The following is a 14,243-nucleotide window of genomic DNA, read 5'->3' as shown; positions in this document are numbered from 1 at the left end:
CACTGTCACTTTCGAATTTTAATATCAAACCTCAAATATATTATGTACATTTTTGTAAAATGTTTTATAACTAAAACAAAATTTTGTACACCCCCCCTCTCCCAAACACAAACAAAACCGTTTTTTCTATGTATGTGCTATCGTAAATAAGTACGACACGTAGCACGATTGTAAAACGTCCGTCATATTAATTACATGAAATAGTTAAAAAGGTCTATAATGGTATTATTCATGCATAAATTACGCCTAGTGGTCCTATACATATCTATGACTAACTATTAGTCTTATAAAAAAATATGATTTTTATCATAGACAGGATTTTATTACGAATTATGAATTTAACTAAGGTCGTCACATTTTATACTGTGCCTATTATCAATATCTTATATGACCAAAATAAAGTAACGAAATGTTAATAATAACCGAATAATATCAATAATCTAAGTTAATAGCTGATGCAATTAAAATTACTCTTTCCCGCACTACACCTTTTCATAATTATGTATATTAAATGAGGGACTTGCACTTAAAATAATTGTAAATTAAAAAAATGTTTATATTATACATTTATATGTCTATTACTATTTAGCATCATATAGCTGTTTAGTTAGATGATCTGGAAAATGGTTTCCCGAATTACGCCAATAATCTTCCATGATTAATGATTACATGAACATATATGGCTATGAGTGCTTGACTTCAAATTCGATATTCGAAGCTCTGTAACCATTTATCTACAATTACTCCAAATACAAATCTAATCAATCGTAGATATAATATTCACGGTCTTATTGATGCAACTTAGTTCTTACACAATCGGGTATTTTGTAAACGTGAAATAATAAATTTAAAAAAATAACAAACAAACCCCATTGTATGATGCATTTTATTTTCATTCTTAATTTATAAATATAAATAATATGTAATTAATAATAACTGAGCAAAGTAAATTCATTAATGCTATATATTTCATATATTATATTGTTTTACGTTTTAGCTATTGTACCATCTTGTACTATATTATTACTGTTATGTAGAGGCCTCATAATATTTATTAATTAATAATATATTGATCAATTTACTAATGTAAAAGTGACAGTTTTTACGGTAAAAAAATATTATAATATTTTTTCGTTATACACATCATGTTATTTTTACCTAATGTTCGCCATTTTCGTAAATTATTTTCAATATTATGAAATATTTTAGTATAATTAATAAATAAAAAATATAAAAGAAATTTATTGAGAGCCATTCACAATATTTTAATGTTTTTTTAAGTATTCTTTTTCTTGTTTGTTCATATATTGGAAAAATCGGTGAAATATTTTATTGAACAAATTATGAAATATACTGCTATACAGCTGCTCGGATGTGTATTGTAAACACGTTATGTATAAATATTTCCTTGCTTTAAACTAAGTTATATATATATATATAATTGATTAGGCCTTCAGCTAATATTTATTTAAAGTACGTGAATTTTCCGGACACAGTCGGCCAGCTTTCTAATAATTATTTATCCGCCCTTAATCATTATATAGCTAAAAATTTTATTTATTGTGCACCACAGTACTGCAGATTGTAAAAATGTATTTAAATAAACGAATAAAAAAAAAAATATTTATTATTGGTTATTTTTGAATTTTTTACGTATTTTATACCATGCAATACATTTAAAAAAAGAATACAGAAAAATATTCAAAAAGTAACCAATAATAAATAATTATAAATGATTTTATGCATTTTAATGAATCATAAAAATGTATTATTTATTAAAATTTAAATGGCTTTTATTCAGTCAATTTTGGTTTTAGAGCCATAGTTAATAGGTCAAAATGATTTAAAAAATTCAGTTTATACGAATTTGGATAAACATCGGTTGCTGTTTAAAAAATGGAAGTTGTATTACGCATGCACGTACCGAGAGGGGGTTAAAAATTCTAAATTTATCTGAAAATGTGTATTTACATATCATTAGCTTGTAAAATATTATTATTTTTTGAGGAATTCAGTTTCGAGAACCTAGTTATATTCGTTGAACTTTACAATATGTTTTTCACGTTACTTTGGTTTATATTTGGTACTCGGTAATAATGTTATCGCTGATATTTTATGTGTACCGTGTCAGCTATGTTTTTGTTTGATTTAAAGATCGTATTTCACTGAAGCGTTATTGTATGCTTTTTATAGTTATACGTATACGTATAGGTATAAGTGGTTAAACCTAAGTATACCTAGCTTATGCTAACTATATTATCTAAAATATAATCTTAGGTATATCTCGAAAAAATGCAACGTATAAAATAACCGAACTAACGGACATAAACTTGATTTTTCAGGCTGCAGCGAGTGCAACGCATTACATACGTGTGTGGTAAACTGGTAACGTGTGATGATTTGACAGTAATGTGCGTATGTTGTACCTATACATTTAATATGCAAGTATTAATATTTATTAAAACTAAAGGAAACATAATATCTGCAAGTATATAAGGTATACGCTTCCAAGTATAGTAAAAGAACAACTCAAGTGTTATCTCGATTCTCGAATGTCACTTAAAAATAAAAATAAAAAGTTAGTTAAGTGGTTACCGCTCTGCTGTATATTAGGTGTCGAGGGGGTCACAGTAATGAATATTTTAAATTTGAATTTTATGATACATCATTGTACACGAAAAACAATATTATAAGTGAAGACAGTCTGTCAATCTATAATATTACAAGTATATTATAAAAATATTTTTGATATTTCTATGAGTAATTAATTTTTCTATTAGTACTATCATAGGTTATTTATTTTTTGCTAAAACCGTTGCATTTATTAGTATATAATCATTATAATAGTATATTATATTATTTTTATTAACTTTTGAGCTAATAACACCTTATTGTAAAACAGTGTAAATAGATTCATATGGTATAGTTACCTATAAATAGATAATAATATATTAAAATAAATCAAAAAGATCATTATTATCCATTGCGTATAAAAGTATTGAGTTCCTATGAATAATAATATTAATTTATAAATAAATAATAAACCTCGTAATAATTATCATTTAAATAAGCAATTTATTCCGAATTTGAATCTAAATATCTATAAAATATAATTACTTTGATAATTGTAGGAAACAGATGTTATGGAGGAATTATGAATTAAATTTCTAAAACCTATAGATATTATAAAAAAAAGTTTTATGAATTTTTAACTAGGTACAAATTAGTCATCATTATCAACAATCAACATTTTGCAATCTCGTCAAAATTCTTGTTTCAAATCCATATACAAAAAAAGTTGTACGTATGTATTCTTAGTATTTTAATACAAATATAAGAACAAATTATCGATGCTGTTAAATGCAGAGGACAACTTAGGAAATATAAGCCTGGGGTAAATCGAGGTGATTGCAAGAAGCAGTGATTTTCTGTTTTTGTCTAACACCCGCATGCAACATAGGATTATCTATATTCTATATAGAAGAGTTCTGTTTCCATCGTACCGGTTGATATTATAATAAAGCGATAATAATTTTGAAAACAGATTCAAATTTGTCATCAAATCTACATGTGATCGACTTTGGAAGTCAAAGTTAACAGTTGCGGATCCAGAATATATTTACGAGAGGGGGGTGATGATCACGTGTGTATCGTATTTAATCGACTGCCGGAAACAGACGTCCTAGAATTCACTAGTGTACCAGTGTCTACGGGGGAAGAGGGGAAGCTATCACCCCTTAGATCTGTGATTGCGACTTTCCCATATTCTTAATTTTTTGATTTTAACTACTCCAAAAATTGAAATATATCAAATTTTTAATATACCGTTTTCAAGATTTTAGGGGATAATATAAAAAATGTGAGAAAGTCCACTTTCCTTAACATTCTTTTAAAATACCATTGCAGATATATGATGTTTTATGTCCTTAAAAATGCAAACATTCTTTTGATATTCTATAAAAAAAAAAAAAAATTATTAAAATTATTCAGTTAAAATTTATTTAATAAATTTGGATTACAATTATAGTTTAAATAATTTATTTTATTTTATTGAGTTTACAATAAAAATTAATTGGTGCATAATTGCTTATCATTTTCATGGAAAAATATTTACAAAAATAAAAGTATTGTTTTTTAATCTCAAATATTCTAAAACGTACCTATTGTTATACTGAATATTCTCAAACTCCTAAAATATGATTTTTTTTTTTTACAAAATACAGTTTTTTCTATATATTCTATATGTTTCATGAATCGTAAATATATAGTATACCTTACTTCTTAATTCTTACTCTCATTTAACTACATACACAAGAAACAAATACGTAAAATCATACAAATCTGACCTCTGATTAATAATTATGATCAATAAAATGTGTTGTATTGTGTACCTATGCGCTTCTACACTGTCGTAGTATTGACGTGTTGTTTACACTTTAATCTAATAGATAAATTATATATTTTATAATATAATATCTATCTTATAGTGTCTGCCACAGTGTGTACGTCATTATTAACGTTTCTTTTCTATAGCTTGTTAATCTAACCTACTTCGTGCATTTCATATTAAAATAAATATTAATTACTAAATTTTTAGTGTTTATATTTTAATACGTACGATGAAATACAACACAAAGAAATTTGATCCCACTGCCTACCTAGAACTATGTTTATATACTAGAAATGTATACGTCTATAATCATATAGTCACGAGTCATGACCACCATCAATTAGACAATGTACTAAATCTTATACTATTTTTGCAAACTCATACGTCATATAGTTGTTTGCAATGTTTGGCAAATGCATTGTTCGTTTCACCGTTTAGGGAATAGACGGACCGAATTTCTCTGTAGTTCACAATAACTATACATTAGGATATATATATAAGTAACATAATATTATAATGCGTTATCGTAGGTATTATTAATAAAAAAACGAATAATGTGCATATTTAAAATTAAATACACATCAATTATATGAAAAAAAATTAAATTTTTTGATGGGTGCTAGGGGGAAAGGAGCTTAAATTACGATGTTATTGCAATGATGTATAATTAATTTTTTTTTTATTTTAAAGTTCACTATAAAACTAACATGAAACAATTCGTACAATAATAGATTTAGTATTAATATTACACTGCTATTACTTAAAAATACACTACTTCCAATTATTAAAGCAGAAGTCAAGATGGGTTTAATTACAATTTATGACGACAGTGGAAAACAAACAAATGTTTAAAGGATCATGCAAAATATCTTTAAGTAGGAAACCGTCAATCTTCAATAACATAATATCTGACAACACATAAACAATTCGACCAATAAGCACTAACGGTATTTCATTATAAATGCAATGGCTATACTGCTACGTGCTATTATATATTATTATTATTATTATTATTATTATAGGCAATGACGTCGGCGGCAGCGTGACGGCGTAATAATACATAATAATATTATAGCTTAATATCCGAAATTAGTTTTCGCGGGCGCGGTTTACACGTTTGGCCAAAGACGTTGTAAAGTTCCACGGTCTCGATTCCGCGCGGCTGTGACTCAACGCGGAAGGCCACGCCTGTTTTTGAAATTCCCGTTTTTCGTGCACGAGCATTCACTATCGCCTACCGCCGTACCACCCCGCGAACCCCGCTACCGTTTCAATAGTACCTATCAAAATGGCGTTTTCGTGATCGTCCTTTATACCATTCGAATTCCGTTGTCCCGCCGTCGTGACGATAGCGTAAGCACACACACTATTGAATTTACACGGCGATACTGCCGACCTTTACCGTTGGGCGTTGTAATATTAACGTAAAGCTACAACAACATACACGAGCGCATTGCAGTTAAAAGTGTCCTGTTACACGTATTTTACAATATTTAAAGGAAGCCAACACATTTTTACATAAAACGCTTCATCCCCGTCTCAATACGTAAGCAAAACATATTGTATTATTATTATTATTATTATTATTATTAATATTATTATTTCAATTTCTATCGTAGATCCGTTGATCAATGGTTTCCTTTGTTTCTTTTGCCCGCCGTTGTTATTGTTATTGTTGAATGCCTCATACACCATCGTCTTATCACCCCGACCTCTTGCGATAAGTGTGAACTCAACTAACGTTCTTAGTTCCGTCTGTCACACTCAACTTAAATTATCTTCGTCTACTCTTAGGTACTGTTCGTTGTTCGTTTAGATTTTATACTCACAGTTCTAAGGTGGCAACGCAAACCATAGTTAACTCCTTTATCTATATTCCACACCCACCCGATGAGTCACTAATACCTATCGTTTTTCAATCTCCAATGATAACTGATCTCTACTTATATTTATTGAATCCTTCCAAGCTCAACTGAGCAATAAATTTGGTCAATATATCTGGTTGTTACATTATGGGCATTGCAACTGTATCCCCTTTTAGAAATAATACTTTTAATATTGATCGCAGCAAGGTTTATCGGCTTGTAATAAAATGAATATCTTTTACATTTAAATGTTATTGGTCCCAATTGTAGGCCCAAATTATTTGAAAGTACAATTTATAGGCTCTTAAAGTGAATATTTGAAATATTATACTGCAATTATACGTTTAATTACCATATGCTACTAGTTAACTATTTAATTTATGCACATATTAAATAATTTATATTACTTAATCATAAATTATCTAGTTTTTTTCCTCATCATTTCAGAGGTTTATTCTTCAATTTATACTAACATGAGGAACACGGGAAATCTTTTAAAATGGACTCAAAACTCCAACAACAAATCAGCTAAAGGAGGTGGAGGTAAGTTAATTGATTAATTTTATTTGATAGTAATATATATGTGTTCATAAATATAATAATTTTTTAAGAAAATCGAAATTGGATTCATCCTCCTGAAGCCTTACAAAAAGGTCATATTGCATACATCGTTAAGGTAACAATATGGTGTAAAATTACATTCTAATCTAGCAGTAAATTTACTAGGTAATTATGATTTACAGTTTTTGGGAAATGTCGATGTAGATCAACCAAAAGGTTTTAAAGTGATCAAAGAATCTATCCAAAAGTTAAAATTTAATCAACAAGTACGAAAAGCCGAAGGTTCTAAAGTACCAAAAGTTGAGCTAACAATAAGTGTTGAAGGCGTTGCGCTTCAAGATCCAAAAACAAAAGTAGAATTACTATTGTTATTGGTCTTTATTTGGTATAAATGCCTATTATTTTTCCTATAGGTAATAATGCATCAATATCCGTTGCACAGAATTTCTTACTGTGCTGACGATAAGGTGGACAAACAATTTTTCAGCTTTATTGTAAAAGACTCAAATGAATCTGAACGACACACTTGTTTTGTATTTATGAGCGACAAGTTAGCTGAAGAGATCACTCTCAGCATTGGACAAGCTTTTGATCTTGCATACAAGTATGTTATCATTTAGCTCAATGGCAAGAATAATTAATTTCTTGGTCTTTATTTTTTCCTAAAAATTTTAACTTCAGATTAGAAGTCTATTTAGTAGCATTATTAATTCAGTGTACCTAGAATATTTGCTTTTTATGACAGGAACATGTATTATATTCAAACCATAAATCTCAGGTCATTCTCATCTTCAATTTGTAGACTGCTGTTGCATTCTCTTAACCACCTTCATACCTATGATAAATATATTATTATTTACATCAAATGCTATGAAAAAAATATTCTCTATTATGATTTCACATTAATTTATATGTTATTTATATTTTTGAGAATAATTTATTTTTCAAATATGTATACTTGAATGAAACAAGTATGCTACATTTTTAAGTACGCCGAGTTATATTTAATACTACCAGTCAAATGTTTATTTTGTATTTGTAATTTATTACAGTCAAAATGTGTTAATGCTTATTTGGTGATCTAAAATGTTTAACTATAATGTTACTAGAAACTTAAGCATTTATCCAATTGTCAATTTAAAAGTTTCCTTGTTAAATTGTTATCTTTATGTATTTCTTTATTTTTTTAAATTTAATTAGACATTAAACTTGATAGGGAATATCACTCATTGTAATAAAATAGTCTAATGGATTTAGGTATAAATAATTTGTTTATTAGGATTTTTCTTTACACTTATGATTTTGTTTGTGACCTGTCAACATAATAGCGACTAACATTAGTATAAATGTAGTTGTTGCATGAAGTTATTTTTATAATTAACTATTGTGTGTAATAATTAATAGCATTTAATTATCTGCACGGTTGAAAACATTCAAATGCCGAACTCTGTCTAGCCTACTGAAGTCGTGCCTTTTAGAATTATTTAATTAGTAGAAAGAATAAAAGAAAAATACTTTATTCTAGTAGATTAGATATTGCAGGGTGGTCAAATTTCATAAGACAAATTAATGTCATTTGAATTTAAAATAATAGATAGTTGTGCCATTATTGATTATTACAGTTACTGTAGAAACATGTTATACATTGGACCATTCTATCAAATGGTTACCTATTAAAAATATTAAATAGTTTGTATTTTGCTTGTTAATGTCTACAATTTTTTTTTTTTTTTTTTTGGGCTATGCATATTGATCACCCTGTAAAGTAAAATAGTTGTTTTAAAGGAAAATAGTAATGTCGGATTGTTATTGTGGTAGGTGGCCCAGCAAGCCGACGAACAAGCCGACTTTCAGAGCTCGGCAGTTGGATGTTTCAAAACCTCTGCCAATCTATATGTCTGATGATTTGCCTGACCTGCACGAGTGTATGGAATTAAAGCGCGCTGTCCCCCAAATGCCCAGTGGTATGGAAAAAGAAGAAGAATCTGAACATCATTTGCAACGTGCCATGGTAGCTGGGAGTGTTATACCCACACCTGAAGTAGCTAAATTAATAAATGATGATTTAAAATGGCATGATCAAACATACCCGCCAAACTGTCACCCTCCAAAACAACTCATACATATAACACCATTCACAATGGAACAAGATGTTCCAGAATATGATTATGACTCTGAAGACTTAGATTGGCTAAATACGACTGGTAGATCAAATAGTATAACAGCTGATAAACTTGAAGAGTTTGTTGATAAATGGGAAAAACATAGCACTTACAATATTATTGATTTATCTGATGCTAAATCACTAACCAAAGATGATGAAGATACTGTATTGTTGATTTATGATTATTGGTTGAGGAAGAGAGTACGTTTAGGTCACACTTTATCTCCTGCTGTACGCACTGAACCTATAGCAGGTGCTCCTCCTAATGATTCATATGTAGCATTTAGAAAAAGACGTGACAAAATTCAAACTAGGAAAAATAGGAAAAACGATGAAGCATCATATGAAAAAATGTTAAAATTACGTAGAAACTTGGTTAGAGCATTTGATTTAATTGGAACAATACAACACAGAGAAGCACTTAAAAAACAATTAGTACAATTAACCCTTGATACATACCAAAAACGATTTGATTTACGTGACTTTAATGGAAATATTTATAAAGATGTAGAATTAGTAAAAACTGTACGGCATGCATTTACACCAATCTCAACTAATCATTATATGTCTGCCATGTGGAAGCAAGGCGATATGAAAAAAAGTTCTGCAAATGCTAAATACCAGGATTCTAAAAGAGAGAAAAGACACTATAGAAAAAGGAAACATAAGTCTTATGATGTGGAACATTTAAGTTCTGACGAAGAATTATATTCTCCTCCGCATAAAGTTCAAAATGTTGATGATAGTGGTGGTAGTAAATGGTCTTTCCGTCGAAACAAGCATTGCTCTTATTTGGCTCCTATTAATTCTCCTGAACCTGTTGACCCTACATTTGGTTTTCAACCAGTTTATATACAAAAAAATAGAAATCATAAATCTTTAGGTTTATGTAGGCCACGATATGGTAGAGGTGGAAGGATTGTTTTAGATCGTTATACAAATGATGATGATCGATGGGCATCTTTAGATTATAATATAATTGAACAAAAACAATATGAAATGGTGGAATTCAAACATTATTCAGATAATGAAATGTCAGATTACTTTAGTGATGCAGACATTGATTGTCCATTAATGGAAATTAATAGTGAAATACATCGAGATAAAACTAGGATAGAATTAAATTGGGATAACTTTGGTCCAGAAATATTTCAAGGTGTAGCTGACATATGTAAAATTGAATATGGTGAATTAAATAAAGAAAAGAATGAACAAGGCGAGTCTATTTTGGAACGATGGGTCAATCAAAATCAACCGCACACTATTGAACCTACTTTGGCATTGGGATCAGATTCTGAAGTCGTAGGATGTTCGCAATTTAGAACAACTGATTTAAGTGAACCTAGACGATTAAGATCTACTAATTGTTTATCATTAAAAAGGCTATTGAAATGTGATACCGATTCCCATTAATTTATATATATTTAAACCTTAGATGATAATATTTATTTTTTTATGAAACTTGTTATAACTATTGTACTATAATATTTTAATTGTGATTGTAATTGTGAAATACTAAATCTACAGTCTAATATGACTTATTAAATGATAATTATTATATTAACTAACTATTATTTAAATAAACGTGATAAATACCTACAAATTGGTTTGTGTTTCCTTTTCTTAGACGTTTCTTAGACATGGAAGTTCAACGTAAGGTTATGGTTTTGCAACAACGTGTTAAAGAGTTGGAGAATGAGAATAGTGTTTTGCGGCAAAGACTATCTGATGCTCTTAGTGGAAAGGTAATACAACAATACTCCTTGTAGGAATTTTTTAATTTAAACATTTTACACATTTAGATTGATGTTGAACAATACATGCGTCAAAATGGTATCAGTGATATGATGCAAGTAAATGTTAACAATGGTAATTCTTCTACTCTCATCAACCTGACCAATGGCAATAGTTCTCCTCAACCTAGTACGGCACCACCAGTACCTCCAAGAAGTGTTAATAACAATGGTGACCATATTAGGTTAGTATTTTTTACTTAATTTCTATATATTTATAATATTTATTATAGTTTTATTATTAGTTCTAATGATGATTTAGTGATTGATCTAACAATGCTTGTAATTCCCCCCATTATTGTGTCATGGATCAAGTTCTATTTTTTACACGCATATTTACTATACAGTAATTATATGTGAGGAAACAAGGGCTCCATGTAATTTAAAATATTTTGACATTTTCCAATATTTACTATAAATGATAAATTAGTGTATCAAAAACTTATGTACTTATTTTATTTATTCTAGACTTCTAGAGCTTAGTTAATGATATATTATTTTATGTTAATTTAAGTTTTTAGACTTAAGAGACCATAGAACCTGCATGTGTTGTCTCTACAGTTTCAAAAAGATCATAACTTACTTAAAAATAATAATATCAATAAAAGGCTACGTAGAGCCCTGGATAATTATCTACCTGTTAATATAATAGGTCAGTTCACTCTCATATCAAAACTAACAGCACAATATTGAAAATGGTGAATAAAAATTTGCTATGTTGCATGTGTGTAAAACTGAGACAACACATGCGGGTACTACGTCTTAATAAATAACTACATTTTTGATAATGGTCACAAATTACATTAAATATTTTGTTAAATAATATCAATTTTAGTTAAATATCATTCCACTAACTATCAAAAAATTGTATAACAATAGTATACTTAAATTATTGCTTTGTTAAATTATAAATTTAATTAATTATTTTTGATAACAAATTGTAATTTTATTATTGTATTGATAGTATTCAATTACTAAATTTTGTCAAATTATATATTTCCTTACCTTCCCAATAAGCAATAATTTATATTGCCTTATCTAAAATATTGGTTGTTGTCATTAAGTCTTTCTACACTTAATCGGTAGTAGTGGACGTGCAAACAGTTTGTCTGCATTCCGCATTCGCATTTTCCATCCTCTTTTATTTGCCAATTTTTCATATAAGCTGCTATCCTTCTCGTTTCATTTCATAATCTAATTAGGGTCTTTCATGGTAGATGACTTAGATAGGTCTATTCTTGTTACTTCAGGTGTTAATGATAATCTAATTGTTGTCTTCAGACAGTTGTTCTTAGATTTAAGTCAGTCCCCTACGAGATTACCTACATAATAATACAAAGAATGTCTTATGTCTGATTCTTATTTTATTTTCTCTACCCATGCTGCCACCTTTAGCGCTTTTGCCTTATATTAAGAAGCGCTATTTATCTTAAGCAACAATCACCCCATTATTAGTTAATTAGTTATATTTAGGACCACATCTACCTTCTTGACATGTGCTGAGTTTTTTCATGCAGCACAAGTAGATTCACCCATTGAATAATATAATGATAAGGCTATTTTTCTTTAGACATGAAGGTCTGCACCCTATTGAGAACCAACCAGGTTCTGAAGTAAACAAAAAAATTATACAATGATTTAATAATAAGTTAAATAATACGATTATTACTGCATTTATACAAATTGTTAATGAATTTTTATTTTAGTTCAAGCCCCAATGAGACAAAACCATCTCCTAGTGTTGGTACACGACTTGAAGGCCTTTTGTTAAATGAAATGGAAAACAATTTTGAACCAAGGACAAACAATAATAGCGCTACCTCTCCTACATCGCCTCCATTATGTATGTATTACTATACCACATAATTAGCCTGAAGTAGAAGCTCTCTTTTTTTATCATTGATTTTTTTTTTTCAGTGGCACCTCCTCCAAAACCTGCTAGAGATACAGGACGTCGTTCTCAAAATTCTGATGACATTTTTGGCCTAAGCCCATTTAAAGCAACACCAAGACCAGCTGGTCAACCTAGAACGTCAGCTAGTGATCCATTCGGTATGGACGATTTTGGGCAAAGTGTACAAAATGGGATTGAAAATGACATTGGTTTGTTGGACAAAAGAATTAAAGAAATGAAGGTAAAAATGTAATTTTTGTAAAACAATAATTGTTTTAGAATCTGAAAAAGAGCAACTTAAAATAATTACATCAATTTTATTTCAGGATGGTTTTAGTCGAGGTTTATCAATGAGCACTGAAGACTTTTCATTAGAAAGTCTTGATCCATTAAAAAAATAAAAGTTTTGTGGAACAAAAAAAAAAAAAAAAACTATGAATCGATAAGTAACTTTCATTATCCTTTGAATCTCGTAGAGAAAACAAACACACATGTGATAAAATCATGTTATCTTATACATCATCAAAGAAATTACAAAGTATTATTATTTATTATGTTTTAGTTATTATTGTTTGTTATTTACATACCTATCCAAATAATGTCACTAATTTTTTTATTATTATTGTCTAGTATCAAAATAATTGTTATACAATTTTAATTAAAGCATTTAAATTTATTTAGGAAAATATTGTTATAATTTTTTATTATTTTTATCATCATTACTATTTTTTTTAATGGATCTGTTGACTTGTTAACAAAATAATAAATATGTTTATATAGTGTTAATATTATATGTATTTATTTTTTTAAGTTTATGATATAATATAATAATCCTTTAAAATTTCTTTAACTTAGTAGTGTATTTATTTTTTAGACATTAAGATTAATGCAGTATATTGTTATAAAGGTTAGGTTGCTATTACATTTTTTTTGATTTACTATTACAATACTTGTTATTTTTTTCATGCCAATATTAATTTTACAATATTTTTGTTCACATAAATGGACTTTCTTAGTTTTTATCAACTTTGGGTTTTAACACATTTTAGGAATAAACTGAAATAAAAGATTAATACCAAATTGCATAAATGATCAAGAAACTCCCAAACAATTGACCATGATAACGAATACTGGAAGAAAAATTAAGTATTATAATGTATTAATGTCTTGCTATTTTTATTTGAGTGTTTTCTCGCCACAAACGCTTTAGTGCGTACCTCGATATTAATTAGGTACACCAAAAATAAAATAAGCTTTATATGAAAAAAAAACAAATAGTTATTAATTGAGACAAATAAAATATAATAACACAAAAAGAAACAATATAATGAAAAAAATATTAAAATAATCGGTTGTTAGCCACAACATACCACAACTGCCTGATCGTTCCGCTCTTGTCATCGTCGTCGCCAATTTCGTTAGTTATTAAATTTTAATTGACTCAGCATTTGTTGATCCCTAGATTCCATTTGTACAATTATACACACGGACGCTTACTATTCTTAATTTATTTTGATTATTTGTTTATTTGATTTCTATTAAGAAACAATGATAATTTGAAAATTATCACCTATAG

At 28.5% G+C, this 14,243-nt stretch overlaps 1 protein-coding gene across 3 annotated transcripts; it reads left to right on the top strand.

The window, feature by feature from the left end:
• Positions 1–5,616: 5,616 nt before the first annotated feature.
• Positions 5,617–13,139, top strand: LOC113560313 (PTB domain-containing engulfment adapter protein 1-like). 3 transcript variants are annotated; one of them, XM_026966097.1, is made up of 10 exons: positions 5,633–5,936; positions 6,703–6,798; positions 6,867–6,931; positions 6,999–7,169; positions 7,230–7,420; positions 10,608–10,725; positions 10,783–10,958; positions 12,480–12,616; positions 12,691–12,908; positions 12,994–13,139. In XM_026966097.1, the coding sequence occupies exons 2-10, from the start codon at positions 6,729–6,731 to the stop codon at positions 13,066–13,068; spliced, it is 1,221 nt and encodes a 406-aa protein (XP_026821898.1). In that variant the 5' UTR covers positions 5,633–5,936; positions 6,703–6,728; the 3' UTR covers positions 13,069–13,139. The 3 variants fall into 3 exon arrangements, with proteins under 3 accessions (XP_026821896.1, XP_026821898.1, XP_026821897.1); XM_026966095.1 differs by lacking the exons at positions 10,608–10,725; positions 10,783–10,958; positions 12,480–12,616; positions 12,691–12,908; positions 12,994–13,139 and adding an exon at positions 8,635–10,583 and having other exon boundaries at positions 5,617–5,936; XM_026966096.1 differs by lacking the exons at positions 5,633–5,936; positions 10,608–10,725; positions 10,783–10,958; ... (1 more) ...; positions 12,691–12,908; positions 12,994–13,139 and adding exons at positions 6,039–6,184; positions 8,635–10,583.
• Positions 13,140–14,243: the final 1,104 nt, after the last annotated feature.

Source organism: Rhopalosiphum maidis, chromosome 1 (assembly GCF_003676215.2).
Source record: "Rhopalosiphum maidis isolate BTI-1 chromosome 1, ASM367621v3, whole genome shotgun sequence".
Taxonomy (NCBI): Eukaryota; Metazoa; Arthropoda; class Insecta; order Hemiptera; family Aphididae; genus Rhopalosiphum; species Rhopalosiphum maidis.
The sequence above is the reverse complement of the archived record's forward strand: the minus strand, read 5'-3'. Positions and strand labels throughout refer to the sequence as shown.